Source organism: Electrophorus electricus, chromosome 4 (assembly GCF_041902795.1).
Source record: "Electrophorus electricus isolate QZ-2024a chromosome 4, ASM4190279v1, whole genome shotgun sequence".
NCBI classification, from domain to species: domain Eukaryota; kingdom Metazoa; phylum Chordata; class Actinopteri; order Gymnotiformes; family Gymnotidae; genus Electrophorus; species Electrophorus electricus.
The window spans coordinates 35,467,854-35,493,960 of record NC_137500.1 but is presented as its reverse complement, the minus strand read 5'-3'; the positions used below and the strand labels follow the sequence as shown (position 1 = coordinate 35,493,960).

At 42.4% G+C, this 26,107-nt stretch overlaps 1 protein-coding gene across 10 annotated transcripts; it reads right to left on the bottom strand.

Annotated features, from left to right (window-relative positions):
• Positions 1–1,076: 1,076 nt before the first annotated feature.
• abi2a (abl-interactor 2a) lies at positions 1,077–24,642 on the bottom strand. 10 transcript variants are annotated; one of them, XM_027011853.3, is made up of 12 exons: positions 24,487–24,642; positions 13,448–13,615; positions 12,405–12,581; positions 12,132–12,149; positions 11,397–11,494; positions 7,584–7,730; positions 5,964–6,082; positions 5,151–5,381; positions 3,983–4,144; positions 3,457–3,543; positions 2,833–3,006; positions 1,077–2,557 (listed from the first exon to the last, which is right to left on the bottom strand). In XM_027011853.3, exons 1-12 carry the CDS (start codon positions 24,601–24,603, stop codon positions 2,382–2,384), a joined length of 1,674 nt encoding a protein of 557 aa, XP_026867654.2. In that variant the 5' UTR covers positions 24,604–24,642; the 3' UTR covers positions 1,077–2,381. The 10 variants fall into 10 exon arrangements, with proteins under 10 accessions (XP_026867654.2, XP_026867656.2, XP_026867657.2 ...); XM_027011855.3 differs by lacking the exon at positions 3,457–3,543; XM_027011856.3 differs by lacking the exon at positions 3,457–3,543 and having other exon boundaries at positions 2,833–3,000.
• Between the last annotated feature and the right edge of the window lie 1,465 nt (positions 24,643–26,107).

Here is a 26,107-nt window from a genome sequence, read left to right as displayed (position 1 = left end):
AGTTATGCAAGGAGAATTTACTTCCATAGTGAAATATAACTGGGAAAAAAAATGAAAAAAATTATGCGCTTCTGGTATAATACTTCAATTTTAATGATCTCCAAGGACAAATGCTTCAGTGCAGGCTTGAGAGATTGTTTCTTTAATTCTGCTAATAATTACAGTCTGAAGCCACTTCCTCCTTGGGTTTCTAATGGCAACAGCCTGAGAGTCTGAATCCCTCCGGCAGTCATACTTACCGTCTCTGGCCATCTGGAGCTCGAGATCTGCCAAGTTATGCAAGAGTGAAAAAGCAGATGCATGTATGCCAAGCAGCGAAGTCTTGTTCAGTTAAGTATTTGAGGAGGACAAAGGCTTTCAGGGCAACGTGCAAGTTCCAGTTAATGTTGATACCTGTTCCAAATTTCCTAAGAAATCTTGTAAAAGATTTCCAGTTTTTAAATGTATTTATTTATTTTACATGCATACATGCACGCACACACCTCATACGGAGGCTAAACAGAATAAATCAGTTGGGCTTCCAATAATTAGCTTTGCCTCCTCCCTTTTGTCCCAGGCACTCATGGCCCTTCACTCACACACAAACATTCATACATGCACACGTATGTAATGCGGAAAATGACCTCATGTAAAATTAAAATGCAACATTATTTTTATTACAATGCTAAGGAGTTACCCTCCTAGACAAATCCTGTCTTTTCTAAAATCATCAAATAGGCAACACATCCATAACAGGATTGCCTCTTTTCAAAATATATTTCTATGGAAAGGACAAATACAACCACATCAGATCCAACTGATCGAGCTCCGGGTATTGTCATGTTAGGTCTCCGATGGTTAGTTTTCCCCTTTTGGATAGGGCTGTGTTGAGGGTGGTTAAGGGTACGAAGGATGGAATAACTGGTGAGCGTTACCTCACATTATAATATGGCATCAAAATATGCTCAATAAATTTCATTATTACTAACTGGATATTCAGGTTGTGAAAATTCCTAGCAAAAAAAGTAAACTAAAGAGAAACAATAAAAGTCACTTAAATTATTAAACTGAAAGGCAAAGATGAGAAAAGAATTGAATTAAAATATGAAGTTCTGTTTTTATTGAGCATGCAATGTATGTAGCACTACACAACATATCAAAAATCAACTTGGCCATTTGGTTAGCATCACTACACAATATAGAATAAAAAAAGAAAAACAAAGACAAAGAAAAGTTGATGTTTACTGACACTGTAGTACTGCATGTTTTGAGGTTGACCAACTTCTTACCTTATTGTTATAAGAGATGGGTTATACTGGCATATGTAAGCAGCAAATACACCATGTCTATAGAAATATATTCAGGAATGAAGTTCAAGAAGCGTCTGAGGGTAACATCCGTGTGCCAGTCCTGGGGAGGAACGTCATAGACGCTAAACATAATACATCAGTTGGGCTTAATAATAATTAGCTTTTTCCGTTTTGACCAGTTGTAGCCCGTTAAGATTGTTACCAAAAATGTTTAACTGATTTTCTTTTCAAACCTCTGTACATAGTGTTGTGGTGATTATGCAGGAATACTACTCTGCTGTACAAAAGCTATTCAGCTGAGGCAATATTGCCCCTGCCCCTCAAATGACCAACCTGCTTTCAATACCCATGTTGGATTTAAGCCTGAAATCTGGGCCTGAATACACAGATAATACATCTTAAGGCAAAATCACAGAATCAAGGACAAAACCATCAGTACACACACTTTAAAGGACATCCACAACTATGCATCAAATTAAAAAATGTTTATATATATATATATGTATGAAGAAATATTCCACTCCATCTTCCATTCATTGCATTCTACTATAGACATGTACTTGCATCGTCTTGTGTAGTGTTTTTCCTTTGTTAGCTGCTTTCTGTAGAAACCTACAGGTCTTTTTCTGTTACTGAGGTACTGGCCAACCCCAGTACGAGTGCCAAGGCCTCAGCTGTGCTGAGGACGATCAAAGGCAAAAATACGATTTGTCAAAAATAAAGAGGGAGTTATTCTGGTCACCTCAACTTCAATATATGGAACATCACACTTAGCCCACAAAACTACTTCATATCTCGTTTTCTTATTCAAACACAAGAAAATAGTGGTTGTGCTCTGAATCCTTCATCTAACAAACTGTAAAATTATTGGTATTTACTGTTATTAATATACTTTATTGTACTCTAGTAGTGTATTTTCCCCCCCTCATCAGTCTTATCGTGAAAGGCAGTCACAGTCCATAAAGTGTCGTAGTTAAATTTATCACCCGCTGACGCTTGCCTCCTCCCCCTCTGCTCACAGATCCCGATGGCTTGTCTCGGAACCTAACGGCCTGCTGTTCAGCTGTGTGTGCAGACCCATGCTCCCAAGCTTCACTCGGCATAGTGCATGATGGACTCCACGTAGTTACCGGGGAAGAGGCCCGTGGTGCCGCTCATCACCCCCTCGTACCAGCCGTCATCGTTTTTCTTGATGACGTAGATGATGGCTCCTTCCTGGAATGTCAGCTCGTCCTCTTTGTCTTGGGTGTAGTCGTAGATCGCGACCACTTACGTGTTGGGAAAATGTTTGTGCGTATTTTACATATTAGAGGTGGTCAAACAGTTTTCTTACTTTAAATGCTTGTGGGGGTTCCAAATGAGTATCCTGTTCTGATTCATGCCAATATACAATACATTGCAGTGCAGTTTATTATGCAATTTTACTGTATAATTATGAAAAAGCAAGTGCAATAAAAAAACATTTTTTTTAAAAACATTCAAAATCAAATCCTTTATCAAAAAGGAACTAGCCTGAGAAATAACCATACTTAACTTGCCATACCTTTCTCCAGGTAAGCCCGTGGGGCCCATGGGGGATCCTCTTCTGCGTACGGGTCACTGTACTCTACTACAGAAGACTCCTCCTCTTCATAGTCTTCTGAAGATGGAGCAGGGGGCTGCGCCTCCTCAAACACACTCTCCTCTGTAGGGGGAGGAGGGGGAGGAGTATCTGAAACTAAGGCAGAGAAGAACTGTGAGTAGGAGTTCCCGAAAGAGGGTGGAAAGTCCACTTAACGAAAATGGCATGCAGAGTTTAATCCATGCAGAGTGTTCCAGAAGAGCACTGAGGATAGGACCGTGAGAGTGACAAACAGGACTGCAAAGCATGTTCATTCTGGATACACCTCATGTGCTCTATGAATGCACATGCTTAGACAAGACACTCAGACAAGACCCAAACATACATGCAGGAGCCTTAAAGGGAGAGGAGTCAATACACTTGCAGCAAGTTCTGCTGCTATCAACAGAACGCTTTTGCAGTCATAAGCCAAATGTGTCATCTTTTCATCATCTTAAGGCTGACTGACATCATGACCTGCGAGGAGCAGCCGGAGTTGTGCTGTGAGAGGCAGTATGGCTGAGCGTGGGGAGGCTTGGAGGAATGGTGAAGCCCAAAGCCACTTACTGGTCTCCTGAACGCGAGCCACGAAGCCCGTCAGAGGAAGCTGGGGGGTGATCTGCAGTATGGAGGGGGGAGGGAGCACTGGCGAGGCTGCGGATGCTCACCACATGGGTAGCAGAGGGAGGCAGGAGGGAACAGCGCGCAGGGGTGGAGGGGCAGGGACGAGTGAGGGCCAGTGCGTGTGAAGAATTGAACAGAAGCACATGGACATGTGGAGGTCAAAAGGAAGAGGGGGGAGAAAGAGGGAGGGCAGTTAGTTTAGTGCGTCTATAAACGTATATGAGAGAACACAAACTCAACAATAGAAGCGGCTGTGGTCCAGAGACAGAGCCTAATTAGTGCGGGAGGCATTGGGAATACACCTACATTCTAACTGCTACTTGTTAACTACTACTTCTTAAATGTTAACATGTACATGGGTTAACGTTCGAAATTTAAGTGACCTGTGTAAAGGAAAAGTGAAAGTGGCCATAGCTCGGCTGAGAGTGAACGTTATTAACGGTCTGCGCTGGTCTGGAGATCTTCCTACCCTGTCCCTGGCTGTAGAAGGGTCCTCCGTTCTGTTGGCTCGCGGGTGTGGCAGGTAGCCCAGTGACTGAGGGGGGCCGCCTGTACGGCAGAGACCCCCCGACGGTGGGGATGATCTGTCTGGATGTAGGCCTGTTCATACTGTAGAACTGGGTGGCAATACCTGCAACAACACAGAGATCTGCAAGTCAGACAGACTCGTGCAAGCACAACAGGGATGAAAGTACTATGGTAGGGGGTTAATGATGGAAAAATTGTGTGTGACTCAGTCTGTCACCAAAGAGATTAGAGCCAGCAATTTAAACGATCTTCCCATTCCAATAGCCTTTCAGACAAAGGGAAGGTAGTGTAATGAAGTACTATATCCACCCAAAGGGAACATCACATGGACAGGTTAATTCTCATGCATTCCAGCAGGCGTGATGACTGAGCAACATGCAAGAAGGTGATGAGTGCCTCTGGTCAACAATCATACATAGTAAGAGATCTTGAGAGAACAGATGATCCATAATCAAATCTGGAGGGCCAGCGGTTTACGACTCCTGTGTGCCGACTACGCACAGAAGGAACCTGAGGAGGTGGAGAGCACACGCAGCTCTCGCGAAGCGGTCAGGGTGGAACAGAGACAGAGATTAACACAACATGGGTATCCGTGGGTAACTGGACTGCCTTCACACTGAAGAGAGCGGGGAGATACGTGTGCTTTGATGGATGGTTTTAATCAGTGTGGATCTCAAGTATAAGGTGAACAACACAACTGGCCAGCATACCACTGGCTAAACCATCACAAACTGACATGATAAGCAGACTTTCTACGCTAAAATTACTAACGTAGTAATGTACAGAACAGCGAAAAGAAAACAAAACTGTTCTCAGGTAAGTTTGGTCACATCGGCGGCAGCTACAAGTAGTCAATTGCCATTTCCCAGGATTATGGCCTTACTGGCAGTACATGTAACTGGAACATAATGAATTTAGCTTCAAGCAAAAGGAAGATGTGGTGAGTGACAAGGGTTTGATGGTGGCATGTGTCACAACGATGGGAGGTGGAGCAACCAGGAGGTCTGCAGTTGTTTATGACGGTACAGGCAAGCGGGTGGGGAAGCGAAGGCATGATGTGGGGAGAATGTGGGGGCTGTGGTGGTCTAGGTGGGGGAGGGCAAACTCACCTGGCACAGGGGTGCTGGTAGCAGTTGCGGGTGGAGCAGTGGGTTCAGAGGGGGGAGCGGGGTCGGCTTGGGCCAGAGCGGCCTCGGTGGTGGTAGGGGGAGTGGGGGAGGGCTCAGGGGCCACAGCAGGGTTGGTTAAAGAGTGGGTTGGAGCAGAATCAGTGCAGGTGAAGAAAGGCTGGGCAGAATTGGGTGGGGCAGAAGGGCTGCTAGTGGCACTAGCCACTGATGCTTTGTGGTTCAAGAGAGAAAGAGTGATGAGATAAGAAGAGGAAACTCAAAAGATAAAGACATTTGGTCTTTGTGGTTTGGTTACAAGACAGTAATAAGGGACACACAGCAGGCAGGAAGTGCACCGTTTTATTCTTTAAGACAGGAGGCCCCTCTACCTGCTCCAACTGCTGTCATTCTCATTGCAGAAACAAACAAAAAATATCTGAGACTGCTTACATGCAAGGCATCACAAAATTACATCCAAATTATGGTCATTAAGATAAGTGGTACATCATTTACATAAAAGGAGTCTGTTCATCTATGGACAGTTGTCCAGTTCAAGGACAAGATCAAAGAAACTAAAAACTAAAAATTATTTAACATTTCTCAGCAGTTTAATAATAATTACTATGTGATGGCCACTGTAGAGGGGAACAAGATAATATTTATACCTTTATATTTACCTGTTTATTCTCTGTAACATTATAATCGTTATATTGTCCCAGTACAGCACAGTTTACCAGTTATGACACAATAACAATACATTCAGGCATTTGCTGTACAGAAGTAGTTGTGAGGATGAGGTAGGGGTATGGTTACCTGGAAACGCACTAGGAGGGGAGGGCGTCGGTACGGCGATGGGCACACCCACGCTGCCACTGCCGCTGTTTTCTCGACTGCTGCTCCGGCTGCTGGGATGGCTGCCACCACTGCTGCCGCTGCAGGAGACAGACGGCGATCAGACAGCACCGTGACCACACACACACACACACTCACACCTTTTGCCATCCACCATTGTTTTAATCTCTTTTGTACAGAAAGTATGAGACAGAGAAGATGCGTCAATGAACTCAGAAGCAGATGTTCCCAAGCACAAGTGCCTGGTAGCAAAACAACAGTATGCATTCTGAAACAACAGTATGCATTCTGTATTCACACTTCCCGGCTTCATGCATTCCTAAAAAGACTTGTAAAATTACTTGCTTGTATGTGATCATTTTTCCTCCCTCAACTCCACTAGGCTGCTGATAGTCATATGCTGAATCCAAAATTCATCCACATAAAGCACAGACAAAATACAGCAGGAAAGCAGAGAAAATGTGCACACATGGGAGAATACATAAATCAAAGATCAGGTCAAGTGAGAATGAGGGTTATTCTGAAGAGAAGTCAAGAACCTTTGGCTAGGCGAAAGAAGACCAACTAAAGGAGGCCTGAGAGCTGCACGGCTGGACTGAGCTACAAAGCTGAAGCAGTTTAAAAAAGGAAAGGCCAGAATAGCAGTGTTCCACCAATGATGTGAGCCAGAGCAGCTTGGAGAAGCTAGCAGTGACACTATCCACATTTGCCCACTGTTCACTGAGACCAGCTATAGAGAATGCTGTCTCAGTCTGGGCCTCATCCTCACAGAGCAAGGCCTGGTGCTGAGCCTTGAGTCCAAAGCCCAGTGCTGAATGCAAGCCTTGAGGGTTAAGAGTCTCGCCTTTCTCAAATTGAAAAATCAATAAAATCAGAAGAGAATGTTTAAGTTCTGAATATTCATGTGCAGTAAACACTGAGTACCACTCATCGCGATAGAGAATTTCCACATTTTATACATTATTTATGATTCTCAAATTCAGCCTCTGAAGCTTGGCCGTCTGCTCATTATTTTCATTCAAGATGTTGAGACATTTTCAACTCGCTGTTGGAAGGAAGAGGTGGAATCACAGGAGCTGTTCCACAAGAGGCAGAAGTCATAAATTCATTTACAGAAGTACAACTTCAGACAGACTGAAAAGGCAGCTCCTGGTGCAATGCTACTTTCCAGGCCCTTAGGCCCTACTTCAGTTTCCTCATCTTTTACTTCGTAGTGCGTCAGAAGCTCCTCTCCATGACTCGTCTTATGTTCATATTCTGCCACATTTAAACCATTGCTAGAGAAACAGGAATTTCCAAGAGATATGGAAATGGCCTGTTTGTGTGATGATACAAGTGTGTGTGTGTGTTTGCAAGCAGATCTTGCACACACACAATGTCCTGCTTGTAGTAAAAACTACTACCTGCAAAACCAGAAATTCCAACCAAAGTTCCCTTCAGGGTAATAAAGTAAAGTAAAGAGATCATCAGCATGGAGGGAGGGAGGGAGAGAGAGAGAGAGAGAGAGAGAGAGAGAGAGAGAGAGACACACACACACACACACACAGGTGGGCTTTCGCCCCAGCAGATGGATAGGGGTACCTGTACGTGCGGTTCCTCTGGTTAACTGACGCTGTGCGCACAGGGCTTTGCTGCACAGGGGTCATGTTGCGCGTGGGGCTGGGGACATAGTCATTAGGAACTACAGGAGGGCGCACTGGCTCCAATGTCCTATAGGGGGAGTGCCTCCTGGAGAAGGGGAGAACAATTCTGAATAAACTTGAAAGAAGACTTTGGTGAATCTTCTCCCATAAAATCACACACACACACACACACACACACACACACACGCGCGCACGCACATACGCACACTTAAAAGCAGCAGAAAATCAGGTAGAAATTGTGTGTCATATTGCAAAATAAATATATTAATGATATATAAAATGAAGCTATTTTTTTTCTTAAGTTTTGTAGGACAAATATGAGGGTGCATGACAAACTAAACCTTCATTCACTGCTGGAGGAACAAGTACTGAATATAGAAATTCATAGCCCAACACCAAATAACTTCTATCTTTTTAAGTTTGGGACAGCCATCAGTGTACACTGGTGTGAAGGGGAGTGGGTGTGATTTTGTTTGACCTGAAGAGCAGCTTTTAGACATTTGGTTAACTGAGGTCACCTCTTCTCCCAATATCAGAAGAAGCTGCCCTGTCCTTTTAAACACTTAGCAGCCAGTATCCTCTGTGAAGCTATTTAGCTCAACATCACCACCACCACCACCACTAAAGATGCAAAACCTTGATGTCGATATTTGTAAAGATGCATTGTGACATCTTCTGTTGTAAAAAGCTCTATGTAAATAAATTGATTTGATTAATGTGATGAATTAAAAATATATATGTTGTGTAATATTTGAGTGTGATAATGCTACTACTCATTTGATGAAATAGTTACAAGCTACCCGATTTAAAATGTCACCGATACAAAACACAGGTACTTGTAGCTACAGTGCTGCATTAAGGTGGGAGTGGGTTTTCTCTAATGTGAGTAGATGAGTGGCAACTTAAAATTGACTTTTTACTCAATTATCACCAAAAAGTAGCAAACTATTTATGAAAGTGATTTTTTTTCCTATACAAAAAGTGCTGCGCACATGACATGAAACCGATTGCTTTGTAGTCCTCAAATGAACCAGCTTATGCTCCAAAAAGTGAGTCCCTAACATTGAGCAGGCCATTTCTAAAATAGATTTAGTAAGGAACCTCTAGAACTTCCAGGCCCCAAGCTGTCAGTATAATGGTTGTTTAATAATGTAAAGAAAAATAATTGGAAAAATTACTTATTGGTCCTTTAACAACGTGGAGCAGAGTGATCATGTCATTATTTAAAACAAGGAGATGCCACTCCTCACACCTACACTAGCTTACACCTACACTAAGTGAGGAGACCAACACTTATTTGTGAAGAATCTAAATGAAACATGTGACACTATGAAAATAGCTGCCATGAGATGAACCCTTCCACACTTTTCTAAACTGATAAAACCAGCACTTCAGTATATCCTTCCCCCAAATAATTTTACCTTAAAAACCCACTATGCTACGTTTCCATTCATTTCATGTGCATGATCACCCCTGTCGCTAGGGAGAAGGAGGGGGGAGGTTCTGGAGGACTCCACATACCAACTTAATTAAGACAATCACAGCAATAATGACATGGCGCAAGAGAATGAGAAAGCTCGAGGAATACTGTGCACAGGGCAGGCCATGGGCACTTGGGAAGAAGGGTGAGCTTTCGCCCACAGGCCCTGTTGTCATGGCTACACAAAGCCCACCACATAGAGGGTTACGATATACTGGTACGATGTATGCATGTTTCGGCAGTTCTGTGACTTGTGTAACTTGAATTGTGTAAGCATACTGGGATAGTGAAACTGGAGATCCATGTAACTGAGGCAATGCAGATTACTCACTGTGAAGGTCCACAAAAATCTCAAGGTCCACCTAAATTTAGCACATCTAATTCCAGACACACACAAAATGTGTGTTTGTAAAACGATGTAATTACAGCAGATCTTGGAATGCCCTTGATATTTCATATATAAGAAATTGTAGGGCAGATGATTACTAACATTTAAAAAACTGTGCATATTATTTATGACACAGCTCAACAGTTTATTTAATTGTAAGCTACATGTGATGCGTCATAAGCTCCTCTTTGACCTTACGTATACAGGGAGGCAATAAGGGAGATATCATACCTTATACTACTCCAAGCTCATGATCCATAGCATTTTCCAGCCTGAGTAAAACAACAACTCAACTCAACATGGAGATGCACGATTCTGTCTAACTTTTTTTTGGCATCTACCTAATTTATATTTATCAGTATCACACATTTTGTGCTCCATGGGAACTGAACCCATGAATGACCTCAGTGTTGTGAGCTACAGTGGGAGTAAAAAAACAAAAACAAACAAACAAACAAAAACCCTCACTTCACTACCTCTGTAAGGAACTCAATTATGATGAGTTCATTAAACGGCTGAAAAAACGTTATCCACCACCTGCTCCTATTCATGTTCCACTTTATCCAACCATTTGGTACACAGCATGTGCACAGTGTCCTGTGTTTATCTGAACATAAATTGAAGAAGCCTTTTGGATATGCCAACATCTTCATGTAGCAGCGCTTCTGCAGGTCACTACAGCTGCACGGCAAACAACATATACACAACACACACCTTATGCACTATTACAGCACTGGGTAATTCTCTTCACACAAACATATTTGATGGTACAGCTCTAATGAAAGTACTTCTGTGACTTGGTCTTCCACACTACATGTGGAGGCAGACTGAGCAAGGATGATCCAGTTTCCATATACCTGGCACCATACATTATCAGTCTAAAAAATGCTTGATTTATGGTTAAATCACCACCACCAACCCCACAAAAAGTTAATTAGTCAGAGATTATGTAGCACTAGTTTAGCCAGGGTAATAAAATTAGCCATCATCAACATCTAGGCAGCTAAACTGATGGAGCTACAGCTGGATATGCATCACACAGAGTGTCAGGATCTCTGTACACTCGTGCTTAAGAGAACTGAGTGCGTCTCTGTATAGTGGTCAGAGCCTGAAAAGAGCTTACATGTTATTCTGTAACTGTGGTAGGCAGCAACACCTCATATTTAGGTTTGCAATGTCTAAATCTCTAATTACTCGGCATGTAACTAATAAAGGAGAATAATGAAGGGCGATATTTGGGTAGTAGCTGGTAGAAATGTGAAGCAGGTGCAAGCTCTTTCGTTCTGAGCTAAAGCTACTCCACATAAACTGAGGCTGGGGAAACGGCAGCATGCACAAGCTATCTCCATCATTTATCGTACCATTTTACGCCTTGACAATTTTGGCAGTTAGTCCTCATTTAACTTGCCTGACTACTGACATTAAATTTAAACCATCGAATTCATCAGTGTCCAGAGAGGGAAATGTAACCCACAGAGCAACAGCAGAATTCTCCCAGATGGAGAGGAGTCATGACAAACCTTAGTGTCTTACAGCACTATCTTGACATGGATAAACCAGTTTGTGTGTGCATGTTTGTGAGAGAGCGCGCGTAGGGGCGTGTGACCTAAATGTAAACATGGGTTTAACGGGAAGGAGAGAACTTCCACCTACAATGATATCTCTAAACCGCTTCCATGAACTATGCACAAAACCAAATGATTTCGGAGGAGGACAAAAACAAACAAACCCTTGCAAATACCTATAAAACAAACACATACGTTTGTAGACAACACCCACAGACACACAATCAGAGACATGTATGATGTAAGTGGCTCATGCTCCCTCTTGGTGCAAGGCTGTCCCATAGTATCACGACATAGCCAAAGCGCTATAGCACGTACCCTATGGTTCCCTTTCCGGGCATGGGGGGGCTTGGAGGCTTCTGTGTGGGTGGGGTTGTTCGGGGGAGACCGCCCATCTTCATGTTCTGGGTGTTGACCTATAAGGCAAAAGAGAGAGAAATGCCGACATGCAGGTTAAGTCAAACAGCCTAAATGTTTGTCCTGGACATAGCTCACTAAGTAAATTTGTTTTACCCACTCATAGATGCAAATATGTATTTACACCACATGCACGCATGTGCATGCCCTTTAACGCTCCCCCTACTTGTCACCAACCCAAACACAGTGTGAATGTTCCTGTCAGCACAGCATTGGCATGGGAACAGTCAACCGTGCACGCAGACACAGGAAGTGGCCTCTGCCACCCTGGCAACTTAACATATGGGCAACTGGCAGGCATAGGTTACAGTGCCCCAAGATGTACGCATACACCACAATGCACACCCACACATTTACGCTGAGCAATGTGGGGGAGGGGGAAAACCCCCACAGAACACATGACCCCTTTGCCAAGGAAACATACGTGGTGCATATCCATATAAATAATTTATGCTTATTAGAACTTCATGTTTTATTTATTCTTGGGATATAATGTTTGCCTGGAAAGAATATAATTCCAAATTGGCATTAAGCAGGGGAAAAAAAGTATCACTATAAAGTTTCTTCAATTAGTTAGTTTCAAGAAATCAATCACACCCCTGACCTGCTCACAACAGACATGTAGGGAGCCCTTACCTTGAACCTAAGCAACCACTTAAATCAAGAATGAAGCAGGGAAAAGAAGCAGGGGAGAAGCACAGAGAGGTTAGTGACAGTTTAGAGACACGCCGAGTTCTGCCACGCAACGTCTGTTAGTAGACACAAAATCCTGACAACCGTTAGTAAGAAAACACCACAACCACGCACTTCACAAAGTGATTTTCTCTCCAGTTTCCTACCATTGGTAGGCTCCTAAAGTGATTGACCCAATGTGATCTAGCCAACCTGATCTTGCATTATATATCCTACCTTTACTCCGTGCCCAATGTCATCCAGCACGTTGTAATCAATCGGTTTTCGAATGTATCGCACTGGTCTCTCGGGATTGGCCGGCGCAATGATTTTGTGGGTGCGGGAAGTGTTCTTATTGGTTGTCAGGATGCCAATCTCCCGTCTTGCCACTTTCTCCTTGTGTATGTCCACCGTCTATATGATAAGGAACAGAGAGAATGGGGGAGGGGGGGAACACATGAGAATTTTGAGACCAAGTATGGCTATACATGCTGGAAGTTTGTACAGAAACCATCATCAGTATGGCTCTTTTGTTAGAACAAGCCACAGGCAAACCACTGTGTGTTTGTGTGTGTATTGGGGTAGCCAGCTACCCTTTAAGAATAACTGTAATGGAATTGTAGATAAATGCATGTGCACACCCCCCCACCTCCACTGCACCTACAACACACACACACACACACACACACACACACGAAGTTTATCAGAATGGCTACACTGAATCCTACAAATGCCTTTAGGCAGATGTCTTCATATCAGTTCAGGCAAACCTCAGGAGTGGCTCAGGCAGAAAGAGCTGGAGGAGTGGGGGCTGACGAGTGCTTCAGAGCAGCTGCAGTGGGCCGCTCCTTAATCCCACTACGCCATGCCGTGTTGACAGCTGTTCGATAAAACACGCAGGCGGTGGGAGTCAGCCACCACGGCTGGGTCCTCCAGCTCCATACCCAGTGATGTGAGAGAGTAACGCAGTAAAGAGGCTTTCAGGCTAACAGTGTAAAGAAACAAACCAGCCGATAGCGCGACAGAGATGGGCCGAGACATACAGCACCCGACGGCCCGAAAGATCCTGCTCTGGCGCGCTGCCGGACGACAACCCTTCTGTCACGCAGTGATCATCAGGGAATCCTCCTGAAGGCCTGGAGTCTCCTTTAGCAGGAGTCTCAGATCAGGAGGTACCCAATTAGATCACAGCAGGCAGGCCAGCTGTGCAGGTGTCAGCTCTCGCCTCTCGGGCATGAGTGGTAACCTGGTAGACGTTGGAGGTTTCCACACGAACTTACTTGGGAGATGTGGTTGATGGAGGACTCCATGCGGCGCAGCTGGGATGCCTGGATGTCCAGCATCTGCAGGACATTGTTGGCTAGTGTGTTGATCAGGTAGGCGACGCTGGCGAGTGATTGGGTAGTGTAGTTTTTGGTTTCCTCTAGTGCTCTGTGCTTGTCAGGGGACTATGGGGAAGATACAGACAAGGAGTCAGTAACAGGAGCAAAAAAAATGAACACAAACAAAAAAAATTTAATAAACAAACATCAGGTCTTCTTACACAAGAAATCAGCACTACATCTAAATTATATTTCATTCTTTACAAAAAAGATAGAAAGAGGAACTATTTGCAAATCAGACTGATTTTAAAATGTGGTGGGGTATCCTTCAGAAAGTGACTAATGTGAAGGAAAAGATACAGAGCTTTACATTTTTTAAAAGCATTCAGTTACACACTGCCTTGAGCAGACCGTTTTGTGTGGGTTGGTGTGTGTAAAGAAGGTCAGGATCTCAGCACTTCTCTCAGTGCAGCAACATTTTGCAGTGGTGCTTTGAGTCCTGTGCTAAGCTCAGAACTGCGAGAGTGAATCTGTGTGTGTGCGAGGTTTAAAAAAGGCCCATCTTTGTGCAACAGTGGTTCCAGGAGTGGACACCTCCCATGGCTCACTGTGCCACGGATAGTGAAATCCTGCATGTATGATCGCATCTACATTTAACTCCTCACCATACCAGAGTCACTCTAAGAAATCCTGAACCATAGTACAATCATCTCAGTACAAAGGAAAGATGGATAATCGTTATTACCCGTTACACAGAATAATAGATCTAAGCAAACCCAAAAAAAAAAAAAAAAAAAGAGCTTTATTGATCAGGAACATTCATCAGTCTCTCACATATGACCAAAATAACTATGTCCCCCAGAATCCTGCCAAGAGTCAGAGCACAGCTAGTGCTCCTGCCCCTGCATGTGTGTGCCTGTGTGCCAGCACATGGCCGGCCTGTAGGTCAGAGTGGCGGTGCTTCTTCTGGGGCACCTGACCAAACGCTGACACCCATGACATCACAGCTGCTCACATGGTAGGTTCACTCTCACAGCCCTGCAGTAAGAGTGGGGGAGAGGGACATTCACATATCAACCCCACCTCCTCCCCCAAACCCCTATTCACTGGCTATGCCCATCACCTATACAGTTCAAAGGGGGACATGGCTGTTAAAAATGCATTGGCCATTAGACCCAGCATGAAACAAGGGCAAACATCAGCACACAAAGTTCCATTGGAAAAACAACCTCATGACTCTTTGGGAAGTTCCTCCTTTGTTCAACTCTTTATTAGAAAAAAATGTGTAAAAAACAAAAAAACAAAAAAACTGGTCTTCAACAAAATAATTGCCATGCATTTACTGTCCTCAGCAGACTTCATTTAGAAGTACAAGAGGTGTGTAAAGGAAGGCTTTTAAATGGAGATTGCTAGGTCAGCCAGCCCCAGGTGCTAATACAAACGGCTGTCCCTTGGTTCAGATCAGAGACAGGCTGCGGGTCCCCAAGTGTAGGCTGCTCCACTCTGAATATTGACTGCACCATGAAAGCCCTCTTCTCTCTAGGGGATGCCATTGATGGTATTAATACAGCATAACAGCAAGGCTGGCAAAAGTAATTTACTCCTCCATCTTCGTCATCACACACACACACACTCCAGGGTAATTACAAGGTACTGAGCCTAATGACAACTGTACACTCACCAAAGCCACACTACAATGACCAGAACAGAGCCACTACAGAAAGATCTGATAATGACCAAGGTGTCTTTAATAATCAGACTCTTGCTTAGCTTTTGAACAAGGTTGCAAATAGCCAAAAGTGTAGGTGAAAGATGACTGTCTGGTAACGAGGTTAACTAGGTTCCACATTATCCTCCAACACTTACTACGTCTGAGCATCAAAGCAATCCAACACTTATGTTTATGTCAAACATGAAAAAGAGTATATACACTCAATATAGACACAGAAATATTGATTATCATATTGCGACCTGGCTCAGATTTGTGAGAAGAGTGTATACCTACTAGTACTTCATAAAGCTGCAAACTTTTTTCAGCACTGAGTGCATCACGCCTGTAGTCTAAAGACTGTTTAAAAGAACTAAAAATATCCCAATACCCAGAGTCTGATCTACTGACCAATAGAGAGGGACAGTGGGAATGAATATATGCTCAAGCTCATTATTAACACACAGGCAGACACTAACATGAGAAACTATCCACCCACACAACTGCCTCCTACACAGAGCAGCAACAGACCAAGGCTTCAGTAACAATATGCATAAGCAGCTGAAAACAGAGACACACTAGAGGAAGCTCCGCTTATCTCTGCTTTACAGACACCACGTGACATGAAGACCTGGGCACTAGATCTGCACAATACGTTGTCTGTTAATTGCTTTTGCTGTGTGTCCTCACTATATAGAAATATCCTGCTACACAAGTTCTCTAATGATGTATTACCAAAGGCAATACCATCACTGAGGCAGAAACTGTAGTTACATGTTAACTATAGATCTGGTGATGCATGCACCTCAGCTGCAGAAGACCCATTACAGAGGCGGTCAGTCATGAGCCCAATGCTTGCCTGCTGCTGTTACCACGGCGACACTACCTAATAGTATACCCGAGGAGCGCAAGTCTGGTTCAGTGAGAGAAAAGACACTGGAGAGCCAGAGAAACCAGATAAGGAAACGTCTGACGGCAACCTTGGCTTACAGTGAACCTCCACGGGGAAGAATGGTGTGTCGTCTCAACAGCATTTTTACTGCTGTACCACTTGGAAGCAGTGGAACGTGAAATTCCATCCGATGTTTTTATAGTTAGATGATGGGAACATGAAATCTGCCAGTCACGTCAGTGAAGGTAACAGTCTGAACCAGCGAGGAGGTGGAAGTGTGAAGAGAACAGAGCAACACAGCACACTTGGTTACCAGAGCAGTGAACGGCCAGCTACAGGAATGTTAATCACTGCACACACATACAGATCAGCATCATAGTGCCACAGGAGATGCATGAGAGGTTTTACTAACTCACACTACAATTAAAAACTACAAAACATTGAGTGATGAACACAGGCGTGCTCTCATATGACTTTCTCCCGAAATAGCTTACGAGCTAATGATTTCTGCACCAAAATCAGATCTCAGCTGAGGTGCAGAGACGCACTGTCTTGGTGGCACTTTGGGGCCCCACCCCCCAGAATCCTCAGTTCCTGCGAGTCATTTCTTTCACTCAGAACATGCTCTTGATCCTGCAGTCACCTGGTAAGCCACAGCTTAGAATTTGTGTGTGTACAATAACTGGACTGATTCATGCCCTGGTGCAATGCAAGGAGCTGAACAAAACATCTTAGGTTGCCAAATAGAATTGCACCAAACACATACAGGAATTAAAGCCCTTATTTTTTATGTTTGGTTACACTGCCCCATTAAGAAGTTAATTCCCCTTATAAAGACAAAAAAAAAAAAGCTCAATTATAAAAAACAGCCAGAGATATGGGTGTAGCATCATTTATCATGTTCAATGACTCTTCAACTCAGCATTAAACCAGTGTTTAAGAACATCTAAAAACCAGAAAAGAAAAAAAAAATCCTAAAAAACTTGCTCATGATCCAGCAGTATATGACCGGGCTCTAGATAGTTACAAATTCTGACCATTTTCTTCCTCTACAGAATTCCCGTTCACTCAGCCTGCCTTTTCTTTTTACCCACCATCTCCCTCATTTCATTTTTTTCCAGACTCTTTCTCACTCTCTACATCTTTCACTCAGTCTTCATTTCTCAACTCTCTCCTCTCCACCTTACATTTAAGACCCCTGCTCCACTGTTCCTCTAAGGCTCCATTAATTCCAATCTAGGTGGAGGTGTCTCTTCTTGCCTAAGGAGATGAGAATACTGCACAATCACAAAGTGGGACCATTTCCCTAGCACCTTAGGGACTATGCACAGAGCAGAAAATCTGAGGTTCGCACAAAGTCTGTGGTATGGGCAATGATCTGCTGATTCACCCATTCTACCTTAGTCACTCTCAGTTTGTTGCCTTACAGACTTCTCTGCAGTGACTCTGCAAAAAGAAACCACATGAATCTAAACAAACAAAAAAAAAAGGCAGAGGACAATTTTCTACAAGTGCGTTCCCTCAAGTGCTGCTGCCCCAATGCTTAGCAACCCCCCTCTACTTTGTTTTGCTCTCATGTGCCCATGAGTCTAGTGGAGCCACCTACATCGTCTCAGCCAAGACAAGCTCCGTAAAGGTCATCAGGTGGCAAATCATTGCTACCTGGTTCATTATTTGTGACTGGTATTCTGAAACAGTGAAACACTAGTTCTTCAGGAGTGTCTGAATATCTTAAAATGTAGGAATAAGAATGAAAAGACAGGGCTGACGAATAGCTTTGATTAGGAAGTAGACAGCTGCAAATTAAAGACCTGATTAAATACATACATGTTAAAGCTTTCTTTAATATGACTCAGAGCAGAACACTGCATACAGGGCCAAGCTAAATCTTATTAACAGTTCTCTGAATGCTCTGTAGCTGTAGTACTCTATAGCATGAATGTTGTTTACCTTAAATGTTATTATATTGCACAAGGCTCCATTTCTTGTTATGAATCAAGTGCTTCCTATGTCCTCAAAAGCCTAAGCCTTTTGTGTGTTCAAAACTCTCAGAATCACAAAATACTTCTAGAACACTGTTAGAAATACATCTATACACTCAAAAGTTAATTCAAGAAAAAAAAATGGCAATAGTGTGTTTGTGTGGGGTCTGGGGAAGGATTTCATTATGTGAAGAGGTTGACGCAGCTTAATTAAATGCACTCTCTGAGCAGAGAATATTTTATAAATCTGAAAAGGCTATGGGCCATAAATCCCCCAGTCAGACTCTGCAGTTTTAGGATAATCGGGAGGGAAACTGAAGTGGTCAAAGAATTTACTTTTCTTCCCTGCAACTTAAACTGACTGACACTACAGGTAGACAGCTCTGGATGCACGTTATTGCTCCCCAAGCACAGCAAGTAGTCAATTCCACTCATGTTCTTTTCATGATGCAATTACAAATCAATATCTTCACAGCTGTGAAAGCAGCGGCACAGCAGAGCTGCGGGATAATGGCTGCAGTAATAAGGCCATTAATAGTAGTCTCAATCATTATGAATGGGCTTTATTTCCGAGCAGTCTGGAGTACACTGGGACCTTTTGTCTGTCTACAATTACCCGCATATCAGGGTTCCAGCTGCACTGCTTTCAAGTATAAAGGGAATAACCACTAAAACAAGCAATGCTGCTTCTTTTAACTTTGTAAAATCCAACAATTTTTTACGATTGATCACACACTTGTTGCATAGTTTAGTTCATTGTGTCAAATGTCTACATACAAGCCAAATAAACACTTATGTCAAAATGAAACTACAATCAAAATTAAACAATCCCTTTTCAAAATGGCATTTTTGTAACGAAATGCATTTACACACATGAATCATCCGAATTACACTTTCAAGGCAGCAACAACAGTCTAATGCGCTTTAAAGTAAACACTGCTGTCTTCGCTACTTTGTATACCTTTTTAAACTACTCACAACCACTACACTGTTACTCTACTCAAGGAAAGAAAATTAAAAGGTATAGTGCAATTGTATGAACAAAAGTCATACTCCACCTCAGGGCTCCACAAGCCTTTTGCACTGGGTGCTGAAGAGGCAGTTGGGCATGTGGTTGGCAGTAATACACTTTCCAGTGCCAAGCCGATTTCTCAACTAGACTGAAGTGCAGAGCAAGTGAGCAAGTCTAAAACTGTGAAGTGGATGGTGAACCAGTCCTGGACCAGAGCACCCTTTTAGAAACTAACTTGATGCCAGATGACAGCAGACCAGGCTGCTCTGGTCCGTCCTGTATAACTAAAATCATGTGATTATGGGTACATTATTGTAGGGACCTAGGATAGCACGGTGATGGAGACCTACTGGCAGACTCCAAGTTTGCAAAGTTCTCACAAAGGGGGTGGGCTTACTTGAAGCCCATTTGGAGAACTAAGACCTGACTGGTGTTTAGTTACTATGTGAGCATATTCAGATGGGTGTGGGTATGATTTGCTTTTTGGATTGAAGTGTTTTCCCAATGACTGCAAGAGCTTTCTTCTCTGAACGAAGTACCTAATGTATGTACTGTTTCTTACATTGTCATTTTACAGTTGTTACCAGTTGCTTACACACTGAAAATGAATGCATATACACAAGAATAAAAATGTTTTTTTTAAACCATTAACTTTAGTAACCACGCATTGAACAATCAGATGAAAAACCGCCAAACCGTGAAAAAGATTGAGAGGGGAAAAACAACAAAGCACCTCTTCATTGTCCCCCATACAGTCCCCACATTTTCCCCCACACAAAAGGCCTCCACTGACCACAAAGGACCCCAACTGCTATCCTTACCTTAAAAGGCCAGCTGTTCTTCCAGGGGACCTTCTGTTTACAGTACTGTCTCCAAGCTCCCAACCCTGCTATAGCCAATATGTTGTTGTTAAGACCAGTATCTCTCTCACACACATACACGCGCACACAGTCACTTAAGTTCCCTAAATCAGACAATCATCATTTCTGTTCAAGACTGTCCAGTCAAAACACTCAGATAAAGCCGAACAATCTAGCTAATGGAAGGTCTTTCAGTTCATTATGCACTCAAAGCAAAATGAGCAATCTCATTGGCCAGACAAGAAATGAAAATTTCCAATCTCAGCCCACTGTCTTCTGAGAGACAATCTTTCAATCATGAATTTTCAGCTGCCACATTACACAATTACTGTTATTACAACATCCATTGCGTTTACTCTGTAATCAGAGCCACTTCGACCACCCCATTCCCTTACTACTGGGAGACATACGACCACCCACTGTGTGTGAGCCGAGGTACGCCTGTAGCTTAAAAAAAATACAGGACACAAATCTGAAATGAGAAAATGACAAATTCTTCATGTGATTATGGTGGTATGACCAAGCTACGGGCAGTGCTATCAAAGTCTATCGTCAGAGCTCCCTGTGAGGTTAAAAACAGCCCAATTTTTACTGGGGTTCTTGATGTCCAGAAACCAGGATTAAGAGCACACTCCTTAACAGGAAACTGAACTGAATCTGTTACAGGGAACTGAACTGAAGCTGTCAGTATTCAGCAAAAGCTGACTCAATTCATATGCAAGGAAAAAAGGTTACAGGTCCTATGTGGCCTGTTAAATTGGACAAGTGTTTCGGAGCTCAGGGGGAGTTTGACAAACTGAGCTGTCAATGCTTGTGAAATCTCTCTGCCATCATGCAGAAGAGCTTCAAGTGAAAGTCTGACTTTATGCAGTCAAAAATACTAAATCCAGTTTCTCCAGCAGTCAATCCAAGTTTTGCCAAATGTCTGAAGATGACACCTGTATGAGAAATATCTGTTCAGCCAAGGTGAACCACATTCACATTGAACACCACCAGGCCAGGAAGCTTTAATACCTTCAAGATTAATTAAGTTAAAAACAATTTTAAGACTTCCAATCATCTGTATCCTGTTCCTCACAGGAGGCAAAAAAAAGGTTTTTACTGGAGGTCATTATCCATTACAGACAGATCCAAAAGAGAATACATAATCCAATACCGAGCTGCAAAATATGGCTGTCACACTATCTCCATGGTTGTCATCCAAACAAACATTCTAAAAAGACCACACCTTGCAAGAATCGCCTACGTTCCCAGCACTTTCTGAGATCTCTTAAGGTCTCATTGCTCACAGCCGCCAAACATGGTTCCAATTACCTGTGGGACTCTGCTCTGCTCAGCACAGCCTAACCAAAAGCAGCTGCAATGGACTGGAACAGGGTGACACTCTCCAAACCTTTCATAGTGCAAATGGCTGACACTGAACATTACTTAATGGTGCTGCCTCACCCTCCTCCTGCTCTCTCTCACACATGCACGCACATACGTACACGCACGCACACGCACACACACACACAGAATGGGTTGCTGTCATCACCCATGCTCCTCCTATAACCTCTAGAGAGAGGAAAGCAACAACAACAAAAAATAGCAGTCATGAAGCAGAAAAAATCCAAAACCCTAGAAGGCTGCAGGACAGCCACGTGCTGACGTTCTCATTCACCCTCTCACATCCACGCAACCCAACAACAGAAGACAGACTGTTACACTGGAGTATTTCATGGCCACTTTTGCATCAACTTCTAAGAAGAAGGTATATATTTTACCTGAGCTATATCTTTAATGCTAATGAACAGTATCCCTTTAGTTTCTTGTATACCAAAGGATTTTAACTGGATGTATTTCACTTCATAGTCAAAAGGGTCTTCTTGTGGTGTCTAAACTGAAATTTGAGTGCCATTTAGCACCTGATAAATTTCCTCTTGAGAAATGATCCTGTTTTGTTGTTGCAAAACACTTAAATGGTAACTACTTCAAAAATCCAAAATTTGTATTTCCTAAAGTTAGGTGACAGCAACTTGGTATTTTCACTTGGAGTAGGTTCTTGGACAGATAAGTTGTGTGACATGAGGGGAGAGGGAGGAGATTGGCTTGTCAAAGGTGAGTCGGATGGACAAATAACATCTGTCTTAAATGCATTTCAGACCACCTGCTTAAGTGGTTTAAATGCATCTTGAGTGCATTTACACTTGTATTTTTATGTGGATACGCCCTACCTGGACATAATCCAGATATTCAACATGTACAAAATGACCAAATGACCGGTCCAGTCACAGGAAACAAAAAAAAGCCCTGGGAGATCAGTGCCATGCATCAATGTAAATTGATGGGGCCTGGATGGGGTCTTCTTACTGCTGGTCACTGAGATTGTGTGTGTAAGACCAATATAACCTAATACAAAATGTTCTGTTAGGTTTCTGTTAAGTGAGGTGATAAGGAAGCATTAGCCAATTACTATAACAGCAGTAGTGAGTGCATGCTTGTTTGTCTTTCATTACAAGGTTCTTTAGTCACGAGTATGTGATCACATGAAAAACAGCAATTAAGGCAATAATGGAATCAATCCAATATAAAAAATAATGTTAAAAGCTTTTAAATCTTTATTAATGTCAAAACATCATAAAGCAAGTCAATGATACAACTTCTAAAAGAACATGCATTAAGAGGCAAGTGTTCTTATTCCAGCAAAAGAAAGAAAAAGAACATCCAAAGTAGTATAGAAATTGGAAAACTGTCAATTTGAAAAATTACATCCATTCTGAGTCTCTGTTCTGAAATTCTATAGACTAAATATTTAAAGACAGGGCTCTAGCCGACAGAATTACAGAGCTGAACAGTCTATCCTGTGTAGCTGTGTAGACTAATAAGTATAAGCGTATTAGTACAAGTATAAGCTTTCTAAAAAATGAACAAGCTTAGAAAAAAACAAATGCACATTACTTTCTAAGTGTAAGTGAATCATGTGATAACAAGCAATTTGCAGAACTGTAACAGACTTTATTGTAACGCAGGACATTAGAATTGATCAATTTTCTTTTTACTGTCCTTATTTATTTTTATATCTATTTATTTTTCATCAAATTACTATATTACGAATCACAAGCAGCTTTTGGTGAGTGACGAATGCGTCATATCTCCTGCCTGGGTACCAAAGAATACTGGACAGTGTCAAAGAATGAAAGAGAGCTTTTACTACAGGACCTCAGGGGAAACAGCAGTGTACAGCTGGTACCGCCTCGTCTCTAAACCACTCAAAAGGTTTTGTTCCAGTATAAACCAGGCTTCAAGCACCAGGTTAGCCACTGCAATGCCACATTCCCTATACTGATGCCCAAAGTGGGACCATTTGCCAGAAAATGAATGCATATTAAAAGAGTGCGGTGTGGCAAGCCTTTACCCTCTGCATTTCAGTCCAGCAAACATCATACCCACGGTCCGACTGGCCTGGGTTGGACAAGGGAAAGCAGGGCGGCAGATGCAGACGCTGTCATACTGATTTTAATACGTTAGCGTATAAAATCAGCATTTGCTGGCTTTTGGAAGTCAATATCATTATTACGTTTATTTATTTTTCAGGGTTTACCCAACTTACGATGGAATAAAGAAACCATTTAAAATCAAGTACTAAATATGCAGAACTTCAACTAAAAGAAGCATCTTAACCTAACTCTTGAATTCTAAACACATTTACGCTATTTGGCAGACGTTCTTCTCCAGAGCGTCTCACAAAATTGCTTTGTCATTTTCTCATAGATCGCATCCTAGCCAGTACAGTAAGTTGGAGTCCAAGATACCATTGAACTAGAATACTGCTGAAATACAGGGATCAATCCTGATGCCTAATAGTGCAAAACACATACGGTCTATAACAGACAACAATAAGTGCAATAAACAAAGCGGTCAAGGGGATCTTCACAAGTAAAACCATCAGTATATCAAAGTTGCATTTGCAAAACGAATTTGAAGGTAGCCGGCTGGTTTCCACACTTGTTCCCCTGACGCTACAGAACATCACGCTAGCAATGCGCAGAAACAAACTAAATTAGACCGAGCAGCGCCCCTCTTTTTTAATTTTAAATTTAAACTCAGAGTAAACTAATTTACATTGTAAAAAGTAGATTAAACAATATGTGCACCTGTACTGCTGCTGAAAGCAGGTAAAGTAGTTGGATAACTGCATCAAAGTTAGCGACCTAACGTTGCCCGCTCGCCTGCTCGCGGTGGAACGCCACAAGAGCAAGCGCCAACGTCGCGCGCACACCGAATAGAAAAATGTTTCACAAAGTTTCTGAATCTCCATGTTAACTTACAACGTTGCAACAGTTAGCTTCAACTTTACTGACGACGACGGGAATAGTGCTTGCCTTCACCAAGACACCAAAGTAATGTCTCTGCACCAACTCAACCAGCGAGATGAGCGGCTGAGGGAAATAAAAACGTTACCAGCTAGCTGCTAGTGGGTTAGCTAGCTGATCCTCTCAGTTAACCGCCTACCGCGCGACTTCGCCAAGTATACAATACTTTATAACTGGGTTCGTCAAATTACCTGAACATAGTTACTTTCGCAGTATTCAGCGACTCTTTCAAGATTAGTGAAACTGTCCAGCAAAGCTCTTCGTCCTGCAGGAATTTCTTCATCCAAGAGCATCTGTAGCTCCGCCATCTTTACATCTTTTTACACACTGATGCACGAGCGCTCCGTTCCCGCTCACAGGAAGCGACAGGAAGTGCAGTTTACCTCCCATCATTCACCTCCCATCACTCACCTCCCATCATTCAAACGCTTAATGAAAATCAAAGGAGCATCGACTTGTAGTATTCGTTATCGGAGCTTGAAACGAAATGTGATGAGATGCTTGCGTCCGTTTAGAGAAGATCATATTTTGTTGCAGTGCTTACGTTGCTTTGACCTGATCTTGATGTAATTGTGCTGACATGGATGGCACGACTTTTTTCTTTAAAAAGTAATTCACATTTAATCACGTTATTAATAAAATGAGTGGACTATGTACAAAAAATTTCCTAGCCTATATATTATTTTAAATTAAAAAGAATGTGGTTATTCTAGTTTATTCAATATATGTATAGTTTGTAGTCGAGCCTATGTAGACACCAAGGCTCCTTTGCATTGTATGCTAGCTACCCTTTCTCTGGCATAGAGCCTGTTTTCAAAACTCTTGTTCGCCAGCAGCAGCAACTAAAATGTCAACCCTTTTGATGTCTTCGGCTTGATGGCATGCTCATCAGTCACTGATTTGTTTGATCATTTTTGGGCCTAATATTATGTGTATGTGTGTCCATCCACTGGAACCATTAGATGAAAAGGATAATATTGCTACAAGTGATAAACGGTTACAATTTATTATAATTTCATGTTCTTTTATTATCATTCTAAGACATTTACAAGCAATTATGAGGCATCTAAAACTGCAAGAGGAGCTGAGCACTCAAATCGCAAGTGTGTCAAACCATGGAACCAGCAAAACAAGACTAAATTGTGAAAAAAAGGTTTTTAACATCCTAAGAAGCTATTTCAAAAAATAAAACACTGAAAAAAGGTACTGGCAATGTCATTAAATGACACTTCTTTTACGCTGTGGCAATACCACAATCATTCACAGGGTGTCATTAGAAAGCAACATGTGATCACCTTAGTGCGTTTTTCAATGTTCAAAGCATTAACACGCACGTGCGGGACACAGCTGTGATTTCTGAATGGAATTCATCTTCAGTTAGGTCGGATCTAAAATACTAAGAACAAGCCACTTCTTGAGTACCAAGGGAACAAAAAAAAATGCTATAGTTATATCTTTTTTGAAGCATCAAACAGTATACAAACAGACAGGTGCATACTAAAACAAGAGACAAACAGAGCCCTCTGAGAGACAAACAGCTAAATATGTGAAATTTGAATAGAGATTTGTACCAAGAAGTTTACTTGCTAATATTAAAATGCAAACCTAATGTTTTGTGTTGCAGTAACAGTGATCCTCCCAATGCACTGTAATCTAGTCTTGCTGTTAATTGCTTGATTTTCAGGCTGGAGTGTCTGATTTCCCATGTCATGTACTCATCTACCTCCACTGCCATTAAAAACTCTGTGGAACAAAGGGGAATAATTATTACTACTTCAGACGTGCACACACACACCCACACCCACACACCTC